The sequence below is a fragment of the Hylobates moloch genome, unplaced genomic scaffold (genome assembly GCF_009828535.3).
Source record: "Hylobates moloch isolate HMO894 unplaced genomic scaffold, HMol_V3 SCAFFOLD_5, whole genome shotgun sequence".
NCBI lineage: Eukaryota > Metazoa > Chordata > Mammalia > Primates > Hylobatidae > Hylobates > Hylobates moloch.
This window is the reverse complement of record NW_026652280.1, coordinates 52,596,286-52,609,104: the sequence shown is the minus strand read 5'-3', so window position 1 is coordinate 52,609,104 and position 12,819 is coordinate 52,596,286. Positions and strand designations below refer to the sequence as shown.

At 38.0% G+C, this 12,819-nt stretch overlaps 1 protein-coding gene across 11 annotated transcripts in view; it reads right to left on the bottom strand.

Moving 5' to 3' along the window:
• Positions 1-12,819, bottom strand: part of CHST9 (carbohydrate sulfotransferase 9) — a 287,688-nt gene that overhangs the window by 28,971 nt on the left and 245,898 nt on the right. For 7 of the 11 annotated variants that reach the window (XM_032152597.2, XM_058438524.1, XM_058438525.1 and 4 more), the window contains one exon: positions 9,412-9,449. The exons of 1 other annotated variant lie outside the window; for it this stretch is intronic. In XM_032152597.2, coding sequence (XP_032008488.1) covers positions 9,412-9,449 — 38 coding nt within the window. Of the gene's footprint in view, positions 1-6,311; positions 6,396-7,314; positions 7,398-9,411; positions 9,450-12,819 lie in introns of all 11 variants that reach the window. 3 more of the 11 variants (XM_058438529.1, XM_058438530.1, XM_058438531.1) reach the window with 1 other exon arrangement.

Genomic DNA, 12,819 nt, shown 5'->3' with positions numbered 1-12,819 from the left:
GTTTCAGGTTTTTGGTCTTCTCTTTCAAGATAGAAAATCCCTTTAGAATAGGAACTCGGCTGGCACTTTCTTCCACAACCTCCATAGCACTTAGCACAGTTCTGTACACAGGGCACATGTGGAAATTGCTTATTGATTGATTAAAAGCATATATCTCTGGCATTTGTCTCTTCAGTATTTCTCTTGTATGAAGAAGGGTGATTATCTGTCAATATTCATTGCATCATTGAACCAATGCGCAATGCATTAATCATCACTGAGATAACCAGATGAGGCTTTATTGTAATCTCCTTCTATTTTGCTGAGATAATTTCACTTGCTTTAGAGTTTATGAGGCCATAAGTGGCTCCCATCTGTTGATGAACATATTTCTAAGAGTCATTTAGTCTCAAGTATGGAATACTTGAGGGGAAGTTAAATTGTAACTTTTATATTAAGTGTCATCTTAGTAACAGAACCAAAATTGGAAGCATGTGTTCAATTTTGGTTTTTCATTTTCAAAGCTTTAGGTCAGGCAAAGAATTAATTTCATTTGTTTACAAAGTAGATTATGCCTAATAAAATCTATTTTGTTTATGGTCACATTTTAATCAATCCACTGCTTTAGAAAATGAGAGAATTCTGATTGGCTAATCATTCAACATAGTAAATTACATTATTCCACATCCACGGAACACTGGTCTAATTGCATTATCCAGTAATGATGGAAATATTCCTTTTAATACATTTTGAGCAAGGCATATACCAGTGATGAAACAGGAAAGAATCTTGTTTATTCCATCCTTGTTTGATGATCGACCACAGAATATAATATAACACTTCTGTGTATAAGAATTTTTTCCACATTAAGGATAATAAAGACAAGGTAGTTTTCACTGGATCCTTACTGGTACTCTGAATTTTCACTATTTGTCTGCATTTCTTCTCCTTCCCGGAAATTTGTTTTCTGGGAAAAACAAGTGCTACTTTGTCAAATAAAGCTTAAATAAAATTGATTTCAATTTATGCACAATAAAAGGAATGCCTAGTGACTTTCTGTCTCTAGTGGGAGGTAGAAAACTCTCCAGGGTGCCTTTATTCACTCCTGAGGTTCTGGTGAGCACCAAGGAACATGATCTCTGCAAAATGCAGACATACGCAAAAGGATACATCAAATTTAAGAGAAGTCTGTAGATAGATATCTGAGGGATCTGCCTTAGGGGATGTAGACCACATATACAACACGGATTCCACAGAATTAGCCTAGTATTCACGATCACTCTTTCTTAAAACATAACTCTTTTATGTCACCAAGCAACTTTTATCTGAGATGATGACTACTCGAATACTTCTTTTGCGTATCGCCAGAAAATATCAAGTTTTCATTTGAGTCCTTAATTCAAGTTCTTTATTACAAGAAGAAAGAATAGCATGGATAAAATGGTTTAAAGGTAGACAAAAAAAAAAAAAAAAAAACCCATTGTATTTTAGAATGCATATTCAAATATATTCCAAAAAATACTGTATTTTAGAATACATATTCAAACATGATGACAAGTGGGCTCTATGGCTCATTTTGACAATAGCTTTAACCTATGAAGTGAGTGAATGTCTTTCTACACGGAGATGATGAGTTACTGAATACTGAATGGCTCTACTAATTGTGCTTTTGGCGATTGGAACTTGGCTACTGCCTTTCGTTGCTATGTGTTGAGAGAAAAATCTCAAATGATGATGCTAACCGTTTTGCTAATAAAATATGCTAAGCTGAAACATTTCAGTTACTCAGTTCATCTTCTGTACAGATGCTAGCAAGTAGAGAAGGATATGATTTGAAAAACTCAACAGAAAGGAGGAAAAAGACAAGAAAAAGATTGACTAGAAAATTATTCATGGAATATATTTCAGCAGCCTATTGGGTGTTAGCATCTTAGGTGGTGTGGTTAATGCTAATTTACATTGAGTGGTAAATTAACTATTTTTATTTTTCAGAAATGGTACATTTTCAGTACAGAGTTTCAGCATTCCATATTTTCTCACATGGGTACATATACAATGACACTGTTATTACTCGCAATAAAGAACTTGTAAGAGAGTTGTTAGAAGGAACGTACTTTTCTAAGAAATACAAAGAAAACATTTTATAGTGAGTGAAAATAAAAGTTTTTACTTCAAATTCTCTTTTTATTTCCATGATATTTCTGCTGTGGCTCTGCCAAGGAAAACTGGCAGTGGGCAACGCATTATGCCAATGTATACTTTTTTCCCTTCTGAGTTTTTAATCTCTTTTCAGGTGACAAATAGTTTTCTCTTACACCAGATTCACTTTATTTTTCACTTATTTAATTAAAAAAGTAATTTACTGCTCAACAGGAACCCCGGAGTATGTGTATGCTCATCTTCATTGTTAAAACACTTTGAAAAAAGACATACCGCATCATAAAAATCTGTATTCCAGAGTCTCAGAACAGACTGTGTCAGTATTGGTGTGAGAATTGGGGGGTTAATTAGGGTGGTAATAAGTGAGATCACTTAATTAATAGAACAACTTCCAGAAAAGGTGGGAGTGTAGTATAGTGGTGGAGAGAAAGGAATTCAGAATGAGATACACCTGGATTCACATTTGAGGCCTGCCACTCACCAGCTGAGTGCCATTAAAGAAAGATATTTAGAGCATTCCAGAATAGTGGCTGTTGCTCACACTGTAGATAGCGCTGGATTGCCTTATTTAATCCTGGTGTGACCACTTATGCATACATGATTTTAGACAAACTAATTCACCTCACTAAGATGAATCTTTTGATTTGTTCCTACTTCGCAGGGTCACTGTTGTGAGGCTTAAGAGAGATAATTTAATGTAAAATTTAGCATAATGCCTACACACAAAAAGCTCGTCGAGCATTTAATAATAATACCAACCATTATTATTGCTAATGTCGTGCTAAATGTGGCAGGACCTGAAAAATTACTAAACCTGATTTCAAGCCTGAGTTTCCACCTGTATAAAGTGGAGATTAAAATCCTGGTCCTCACAGGGTTGTTGTAACAAAACATGAGATATGGAGCACTGAGTGATTAGCACAATTATTGATGGCAATTATTCAGAAGCATTGAGTGCTTGAGTGAGAGCTGTCTGTATATTTGACTGTGAATAGTTCTCACAGTGTTTATTCCAACCACTATTTTCTTCTTGGTGGTCATGGTTTTAAAGCATCTGAGGGCCATATTCTCAGCTTTGCTTTGTCTTGTCAATCTAGATACCTTTCCACAGGTACCCTTCACATTTTAACTTTCTTGGCTTCCAATTAAAGAGGCAAAGCCCAGCACTTTGACATTTACACTGAAGTATTTTCTAGGTAGAAGCCATCCGACCTTTAAAAAAGACATCTTTTATAAATTCTTCTTTGTTAACCACTATTAGTGTCACCACTTTTCGATGCTTTCAGTCCTTCTTTCAGGATTTTGAAAAAGACTCGTAAATTGGACAGCTTTTCTAAAAGTGCAACTCTCTCAATTCTGAAGGTAATCTTAAAAGGGAATTAGGGACATGTGGGATCTTTACTAGCTCCATTAGTGCCAAACTTGCAAAGAGAAACTATCTTTAAGTCAAAATTGTCTCCTTGAGTGCATGGCCATTTTGATAAGAATAGTGCAAGGTAATGCAATCCCACTTTAAATTTAGAAGTTGTAAAGTTCACACTACACTGAAAAGTCATCAGTGAGTGGCATTGCCATGCTTACATTAGGGGAAAGAATCAGGTACTCAAGTCTTGAACCGGGCAAACCATTTAATGTTCTGCAGGCAATATGGATATGGACATACAGGTAAAAAGAAGATCTGGATCTCGCTGCCCTTCAATTCTTTCATTTCCTGACTGTGTGACCATTATTCAATAATGACCATGTGCAGTCTTGGCTTGTTCCTTCTATTTTTGGTTTAGAATCCTTACCTGGGAGGGGAAGGAATGATACCTTGTTCCTGCCTTATAAGAATCAATGACAAAGCAGGTTTGAACATTCCGGTGTATAGGGAGTAGACTGTCTAAATTTAGCAGCCCCTCTAGCTACTAGAATAAGAATTAGTGATCTGAAGAATTTACATTCTTCCAGCAGTTGATCAAGTTCTTATGATATGCAAGGCCCAACGTTGGACACAGAAATGAACCAAACACAATCTCTTCCCTTTAGGGCAATACTAGGTAGTCTCAAAAATCATGTTGGGATATAAATGATTAGAATATAGGGTAGAAAATATCTATAGCAAAAGGGCAAAGAAAATAAAATGGGGTCATGGAAGAGAGTGAGATTATTCTTGGCTATGTGATAAAGGAAAGCTTCATGGAGAAGGTAGTATTTGAGTATTTGAGTTAGGTCTTATATGAGTAAATTTTGTACATGAAGAGAAAGGGATTAGTATGTTGATGAAATAGTTTTATAAGGACCCATAGTTTTATATAAAGGAGTAGAATGGGAAATAACTCTAGGAAGGTGGGGAGAATCCTCTCCAAAGGAGTACAAGATCCCAAGGCTTTGTATTTCATACTCCAAGGTTAGAAATGTATTGTATGGCTTGCCATCAGAATCACATATTGAGTTTTTGAAATTGCAAATGTCTGAGCAGGATCATTCCCAACATTTGTGGGGCCTAGAGCAAGAACATGGATGGAGGTCCACATACTATATGTCGAACTATTTCAAAGTGTTAAAGGAAGCTACACGCAAGACCTGGTCCTTGTTCCCATCCAAGGGGACAGCTCTGGGACTAGGAGGCTTAAGGAGCCCTGCTGTCCCTCAAGGCCATCCTGCACTAGAGGCCTCATTCATTGCTTGGAACTTCACAGGGGGAAGAGGATGGACCCTGGACTTAGCCTGGGGACTCATGGGCAGGGCCTGCATCTGCCCCCATCAAGGATGGAAATGACTCAGTCCAGGTCTTCTGGTTACTGAGGAGAACAGGTTCTCCTACCTCATGTTTTACTTTTTCTGATTCCAGATTACCAGGAGGTTCTAAGCACCAATTGAAACTATACTCACCCACTCCACACCCCCTCCCCAAGCAGAGGGGAGGGTAGAAGTACAGTTACGTGGGGAACATAGTCTGCCTATATATCCTCCCACTTCAGGGGCTACTTGATGACTATCCAGAAACTAAAGCATCCCTTCTTTCTTTGATTTCACAGGGCCCACACAGCCCGAACTCTCTCAATAAGGGAATTTCACCCTTTTATTGGCCTATCCCATTTGCCCAGATGACCCAGTTCAGCTGCTGTGTTCCTTTCCATATTTTGTGTGCTCTCAATTGGTCCTGAAACTTTAAAACATGAGGCAGAGAAAAAAAAAATCTGTCTTTGCATGGCTGTGTTTGTGATGCTTGGAGACTCCTAAAGCCCGTGACCTTTCTTGGTCTGGTCTGAGGGTTGTGCTGTGTCTTAACCCAAGTCTAGAGCTACTGACCCAGAATGTCTTGGGGTTGGGATTGGAGATGGGGTCTCAGGATCTGTGCTAACAAGTTTCAGGGGTGACTATAATGCCCAGTTAGGGTTAAAATCACTGTTAACAATGGGGGAGGTTTTTCTACTTAGTTTTTATTTCTCAGCAAGATGATATTTTAAAAAGCAAACTGCAGCAGAATGGAGGAAGAACAGAAAGGTGGTGAGGCTAACAGGAGAGCCTCAGGAAATCACCGAGCAAATGAGACGAGGGCTTGGATGAAGCAGGGGTTATGGGTGGAGGTGAAAAGCTGGTTGGGAGAGGTCAACAGGAGATCCCATCAGAAGTGCCCAGTGCTCAGAGGGAGAGATGGAGTTAAGGATGACTCTGAGGTTTCCAGCTTGTTATGGGTCAAATTATGTCCCCCAAACAGATATGTTGAAGTCCTAACTCCTAGTACCTAAGAATACAAACTTATTTGATAATAAGGTCTTTGCAACTGCGATTAAGAGAAGGTCATTGAGGGAAAGCCCTAAGCCAAGATGGCTGGGATCCTTAAAACAAGGGGATGGACACAAAGGGAGGGCAGCCATGTGTCCACAGGGGCAGAGAGTGGAGTGATGAGGCTGTAAGCCAAGGAATGTCAAGGACTGCTGGCAAGCACTAGAAGCTAAAAAGAGCAAGGAAGGATCCTTCCCTACAGGTTTCAGAGAGAGCATGGCCCTGCTGACCCCGTATTTTGTATGTGAGACAATACATTTCTGTTGTTTTAAGGCACCTGTTCGTGATACTTTGATATGGCAGCCCTAGGGACTGAATACAGAGCTGTAACGGCCTGCGCTGGTGTTGCCTCTCTCTGCACTGGTTCATCAGTGAGGGCAAGCGTTTCTCATAGACAGCACCTGTCTATGAATGTTCTCCGCAGCATAGACATCCTCTGCACCAGAAACAGAGCCCCATATTCGGTGTTCCTCTTTGTTAACTAGCTGCACAAACACAAGGTATTAATTCACTAAGGGTTTCAATTATCTGCTATATAAAAAAGCATAAACATAAAAGGTTTCAATTGTCTTTTATATAATAAGGCAGTTTCCAAAAATTGAATTAGGATTTTTACATTTAGTTTTCCCATTCTCATGCTGACCATATTTTAATTTGATTTTGAAAGCATTTTTGGTAATATTTTAAAGTATTATCTTTCATCTAGTGTCATAAAAATTATTTAGAAAACCTATAGAAGATTTCATCTCTACAAGTAACATTTTCCAGATAGGAAATGATTGCAGCATTGAACTGCCAAAGAGACAGCTGAAAAAAAAATGGGTCATGCATTCATCCCATTCTAGAACAGAGGCTGCCAAGCATTTCACTGCTCGTTTTTGTCCTGTTCTCGTAAACAAGCTGCGTTAACAAGTTACTTTTAAAAAGCATACTAATTTCCCCAGTGAATTGCACAGGAAAGAATCTAGCGTTCCCTCCAGAGGATTCAAAATAGTTGTTTGTTCTCAGAGCTCAGGTGTGGTAAAATAGCCGTGGGCTAAAAGCACAGGCTGGATATTGGCCAGCAGACTAGAGCTTCCCCTCCACTCCTGATTTCTCACGTTGGTGCACAACTCATAGCCTGCCTGATGGAGGGGGGATAAAAAGACTAGATTTTCAATTTCAATTTAATTACACAGTCTATAGTGCCTAGTGGGAAGGATTTAGGGGCAAGATTAATGCTCAGCGGTGCTCCATTTTGCCTTTTTTTTCTGATAAAAAATACTGTATTGATTATCTAAGGTGGGTTTTCAAAAATGTTTTTCAAGAGCCAAATTATTTTGGTGGCATAGTGATTTGAAAAAGAAGGTGACTTTATTTCTTGACTTTTTGCCAGAGTTTATATAAATTAGAGGTATAAGATACCTTTTTGAATTGTATTGCCAGTGTATCATTCTTGAGAGTGGGGAGCACTTCTTTACTTGGGAGAAGAATGAATAGAAATTTCACTGTGGGATTAGAAGTATAAGCAATGATTGAACGAGATGACGATCTGTTCTGAGAATGACTATATAATTAAAATATTAAGACCTTTCCCTCTTTAGTTAAAACCTAAAGAATTTCACTCTTATTGAGACTGAAAACCATTATAATTTTATATGGCATCAGATCAATATTTAAGATTATGAGTAAATATTTGGCATTCTATTTTGGTGTCTACATATTTTGTTAGTTTTGCTAAATGTAAAAAGAAGCAAAAACAGGAAATGAAAATCTACCCATCAGAAGTGACCTTAGTATATTTTTTGACCAATTGCTTTAGGTTGTTAAGTTAATAAGGGAAGCAGGTAGGTTGTTATATTTATAAGGAAAACAGGTCTCTTTATAAGGAAAAGTATTCCTATATGATTTAAATAAATAAAAATAGCAGCAGTAAACTTCACTGGCTAACCATTTCTAAGCCTCACCAAACCACTTGAGTACATACAAATAATTTTAAATGAAGTAATAAAGAAACTAAGGGCCGGTGTGGTGGCTCATGGCTGTAATCCCAGCACTTTGGGAGGCTGAGGCAGGTGGATCACGAGGTCAGGAGATCAAGACCATCCTGGCCAACATGGTGAAACCTGGTCTCTACTAAAAATACAAAAGTTAGTTGGGCATGGTGGCACACGCCCATAGCCTCAGCTACTTGGGAGGCTGAGGCAGGAGAATTGCTTGAACCTGGGAGGCGGAGGTTGCAGTGAGCCAAGATTGCATCACTGCATTCCAGCCTGGTGACAGCGAGACTCTGTCTAAAAAAAAAAGAAAGAAACTAAGTTTAAAAGGCAAATGAGCTATTTGAAATGGTCAATTGATTTTGCTATTTCACAATGATGGCATTTTCAAGTATTAAGAGAGTTGCTACTACAAGCCAACATGTACAATAGTATTTAAAAACAAAATGGCACCTGATTAAATTTTGGCTACTGAATTTGAAAAATAGTATATTAGCCAAATGGGTTGACTATTTTGAAAGCTTGATGAGTTACAGGGCATCTGGCACAGATTGGGTAAAACTAGAACTTTATTGGGATGGACTGACAATAGGAACTAGAATTGGAATTTCTTTTGGAGTGCACTTAGAAGGTTGAAAAATGCACCTTTGACTGGTATAAATGTAGATTTACCACCCTTCTCTTTGGTAAGGGTAAGTTGTAATTTATGCCATTGAAAGGAAAAAAGAAAGAAGATATGGAAATGTGTACCTATGGGTGAAACCCAAGCATATTTTTCCACAGGTCAATGTCTGCGTTCTGTGAGTCTAGTGGCAGAGGCAGGGTTTGGAGAAACTGTAGCTAAGCTGGCCTGGGGAAAAATTAGGTGGATGGGGCAAGATATGCTTTTGGGGAAGGCCTCTCTTGGTTTGTTTGTGTGGCTGCAGGTCTCAAGCTCCTAAAACAGTTCTATAGAAGGACACCATCTACCTAGAAATACAAAAATAGATCAGTAAGAAGATGGGATAAGAAAACCGTGATGCAGACGGAAGATGCTGGCCAACTGTGAGTAGAAACAAAAGACCAGAATGGAAGATCAACTTGTGTTATACAGGGGGCCAGTTCTTAGCTGTTTGGGAGGCAGTGACTTTTAGCTGATTGAACGGAAACCTGAGAAAATCACGGAGAGTCACCTTAGTTAAGGGAAAAGTAGACGGAAGTATCTATTTGCTGCCATGATAGTATCAATGCAGAGGTCGCAATAAGGTCACAGAGATACTTGCAAGTTAGAACTGGCACAGTCTCATTAGTCTACTGTTTCCCATTTGGATAGGATGTGGTAGGGAAGGACTTGGCTTGGGAGGAGACAAAGAAAGTGCATGATCATCTACATATGACCAAATATGTTTTTTTCCCCAGAACCAATAACATATATATTGCTCGTAACTAACAGCGAACATTATCCCCTGCCCTTTTTACATTTACACATGTTTATTAACATTGAAACAAAATTCTATATTAGAGTTTATGAGAAATGAGAGAATACCTGGTTGGTGATATGTTCCTGGATTTTTTCTGTACTCACTGAAAGAGAAAGCAAAAAGAATTTTTACATTAAAGCATGAAATTGAATAAAATGCGGTACTGATCCTGCTCTGTTTACAGTAGACACTTCCAAAGTGGTCATGGACTCTCTGAGCAAGGATTTCTATCACAATGTGGACGTTTACAACCACTTCAATAACTGGAGAATAAAAGTCAAAACCTAAATAAATTGTGTTAGGCAAAGATAACAGAAAATGGAGTGGAAATCCAATAAGGGTGATATCAGCAGAATGTATTAAACTTTCACAGATAAATGATGAAGAGATGAAAAGGACCAAAGAAAAGTTTGAACAACAGCCAGTCAAAACAAAGTTTTCCAAACAATGACAACCTGTTGAAGTATAACACTAATACTGAGCTCAGGGAACCCTGAGAACTGGACAAGGAGATTTGAGGTGGCAGATGGCAGAAGAGCTACTTTAAAAACCTTTCTTACGTGGGGAGTGATAAAGGCAATATTATACTTTGTTGTTATGGTATTGCCAGAGATTGAAGTACAAACCAACAGTTCTATAAATTGTATCTTGATCGGGATGAAAAACATGCAGAGTAATGTATGACAGGCAACCAAGGGACATAAAAAATAAGGATTCTAATATAATATATTTCTCAGTCATTGTGAAAATAGCCCGAAAGTGATCATGTTATGTATGTCTTAAATAGAGGAAAATAAAATCCTTAGTAGTAATAAATAAAAAACAAATCATGAGAAAAAAAAAGAAAGAAGACATTTAGTGGCATCACAGTTATTAAGTATTTGTGAACACCTCAGTGTGTTACAAACATTTTATTAAATGTGTCCCTTTTAAAAAACAAACTTTAATTTTAATTGAAGTAACTGTTGAGTCACATGTAGTTGTAAGAAATAATGCAGAGAGGTTTCTTGTACTTTTTACCCAGTTCCCCTAATGGTAACATCTTGAAAAGCTATAGTACAATATTACAACCAAGGTGTTAATATTGATACAAAGAGTATTTTCCTTACCACAAGTATCTCCCCTTTTGTCCACTACACCACATCACTTCCCCTCCACCTCCATGCTGTCCTTAAACCCTGGCAACCACTAGTCTGTTTTCCATTTCTGTCGTTTTGTCATTTCAAGAATGTTATACAAATGAATCATAAAGCATAGAGCCTTTAAGGATTGGCTTTTTTCATTCAGCATACTTCTCTGGAGATTCTTCCAGGTTGCTGTGTGTGTCAATGTGGTTGGTTTCTTTTTATTTTTGATGTATTCTATGGTATGGATGTGCCAAAGTTTGTTTAGCCATTTACTCGTTGAAGGATATCTTGGTAGTTTTTAAGTTTTGACTATCATGAATAAAGCTGCTATAAACATTTGTGTACAGGTTATTATGTGAACATAAATTTTCATTTCTCTGGAATAAATGTCCAGAAGTGACATTGCTGGGTTATATAATAGTTGTAGGCTTAATTGTTTGAGAAACTGCCAAACTGTTTTCAAAACAAGATGTCCCAAGTGAAACTTACTGGTCAATTAGTCAACCAATAATAAGTATACTTAAAAATTTTGTTAAGTATTCAGTACCAAGCTAGATGTCATATGAGATACAGTAGAAGTGTAAGGAGCATAGGGGAAATTGAGTGGTGATGTTCAGAGTGGGCTATTTGATGGTGTCATTGTTAGGAAATGCCTGATGCCTGGGGCCAGTCTCAGACTCGCCAGATAATAAGAATCAATTTTCTTCATTTTTTTAAGGGCAATCTCAATCAGATACTCTTGATATGTTTTAGATTTCTTTTGTCAGTTTACATGCAGAGTGTTTAAAGAAGAGGCAACATGGCTTGTGGGAAAAGCTTGGCCTTTTAAATTACAGATCACTGGTGTTTAAATGTGGGCTCCCCAAAGAAGTGACATTTGAGTCAAAACCTGAAAAATGGTAAAGGAGTTAACTTGACCAAGAAGAGTGGGGAGAACATTCAGGTAGAAGGAAGAACATGACAAGGGCCATGTGATAGGAGGGAGCATAGTGGATCCAAGGATAGAAAGGAGGACAGCATGGCAGGTGTGGAGAGGTGAGCAGGGCATAGTGTGAGAGAGGCTACACAGATAGGCAGGAAACCCCGCAAAGAAGCAGGTAGACCATTTTTGGGAAATTTAAGATCCTCTCAAGAACAGTGGGAAACTGGCCATTAAGGGGATTCAGGCCAGTGCACAGGTAGTGACATCAGAATAGCATGCACGGCCTATGTCCTGAATGGTGTTGCCTAGGTTTTCTTCTAGGGTTTTTATGGTTTTAGGTCTTACATTTAAGTCTTTAACCCATCTTGAGTTAATTTTTGTATAAGGTGTAAGGAAGGGGTCCAGTTTCTGTTTTCTGCACATGGCTAGCCAGTTCTCCCAAAACCATTTATTAAATAGGAAATCCTTTCCCCATTGCTTGCTTTTGTCAGGTTTGTCAAAGATCAGATGGTTGTAGATGTGTGGTGTTATTTCTGAGGCCTCTGTTCTGTTCCGTTGGTCTCTATATCTGTTTTGGTACCAGTACCATCCTGTTTTGGTTACTGTAGCCTTGTAGTACGGTTTGAAGGCAGGTGGTGTGATGCCTCCAGCTTTGTTCTTTTTGCTTAGGGTTGTCTTGGCTATACAGGCTCTTTTTTGGTTCCATATGAAATTTAAAGTAGTTCATTTCTAATTCTGTGAAGAAAGTCAATGGTAGCTTGATGGGGATAGCACTGAATCTATAAATTACTTTGGGCAGTATGGTCATTTTCACAATATTGATTCTTCCTATCCATGGGCATGGAATGTTTTTCCATTTGTTTGTGTCCTCTCGTATTTCCTTGAGCAGTGGTTTGTAGTTCTCCTTGAAGAGGTCCTTCACATCCCTTGTAAGTTGTATGTCTAGGTATTTTCTTCTCTTTGTAGCTGTTGTGAATGGGAGTTCATTCATGATTTGGCTCTCTGTTTGTCTATTATTGGTGTATAAGGATGCTTGTGAATTCATGACTAAAACACCAAAAGCAATGGCAAAAAAAGCCAAAATTGACAAATGGGATCTAATTAAACTAAAGAGCTTCTGCACAGCAAAAGAAACTATCATCAGAGTGAACAGGCAACCTACAGAATAGGAGAAAATGTTTGCAATCTATCCATTTGACAAAGGGCTAATATCTAGAATCTACAAAGAACTTAAGTAAATTTATAAGAAAAAAACAAACCCCATGAAAAAGTGTGCAAAGGATATGAACAGACACTTCTTGAAGACATTTATGCAGCCAACAAATATATGAAAAAAGCTCATCATCACTGGTCATTAGAGAAATGCAAATCAAAACCACAATGAGATACCATCTCACACTAGTTAGAATAGCGATCATTAAAAA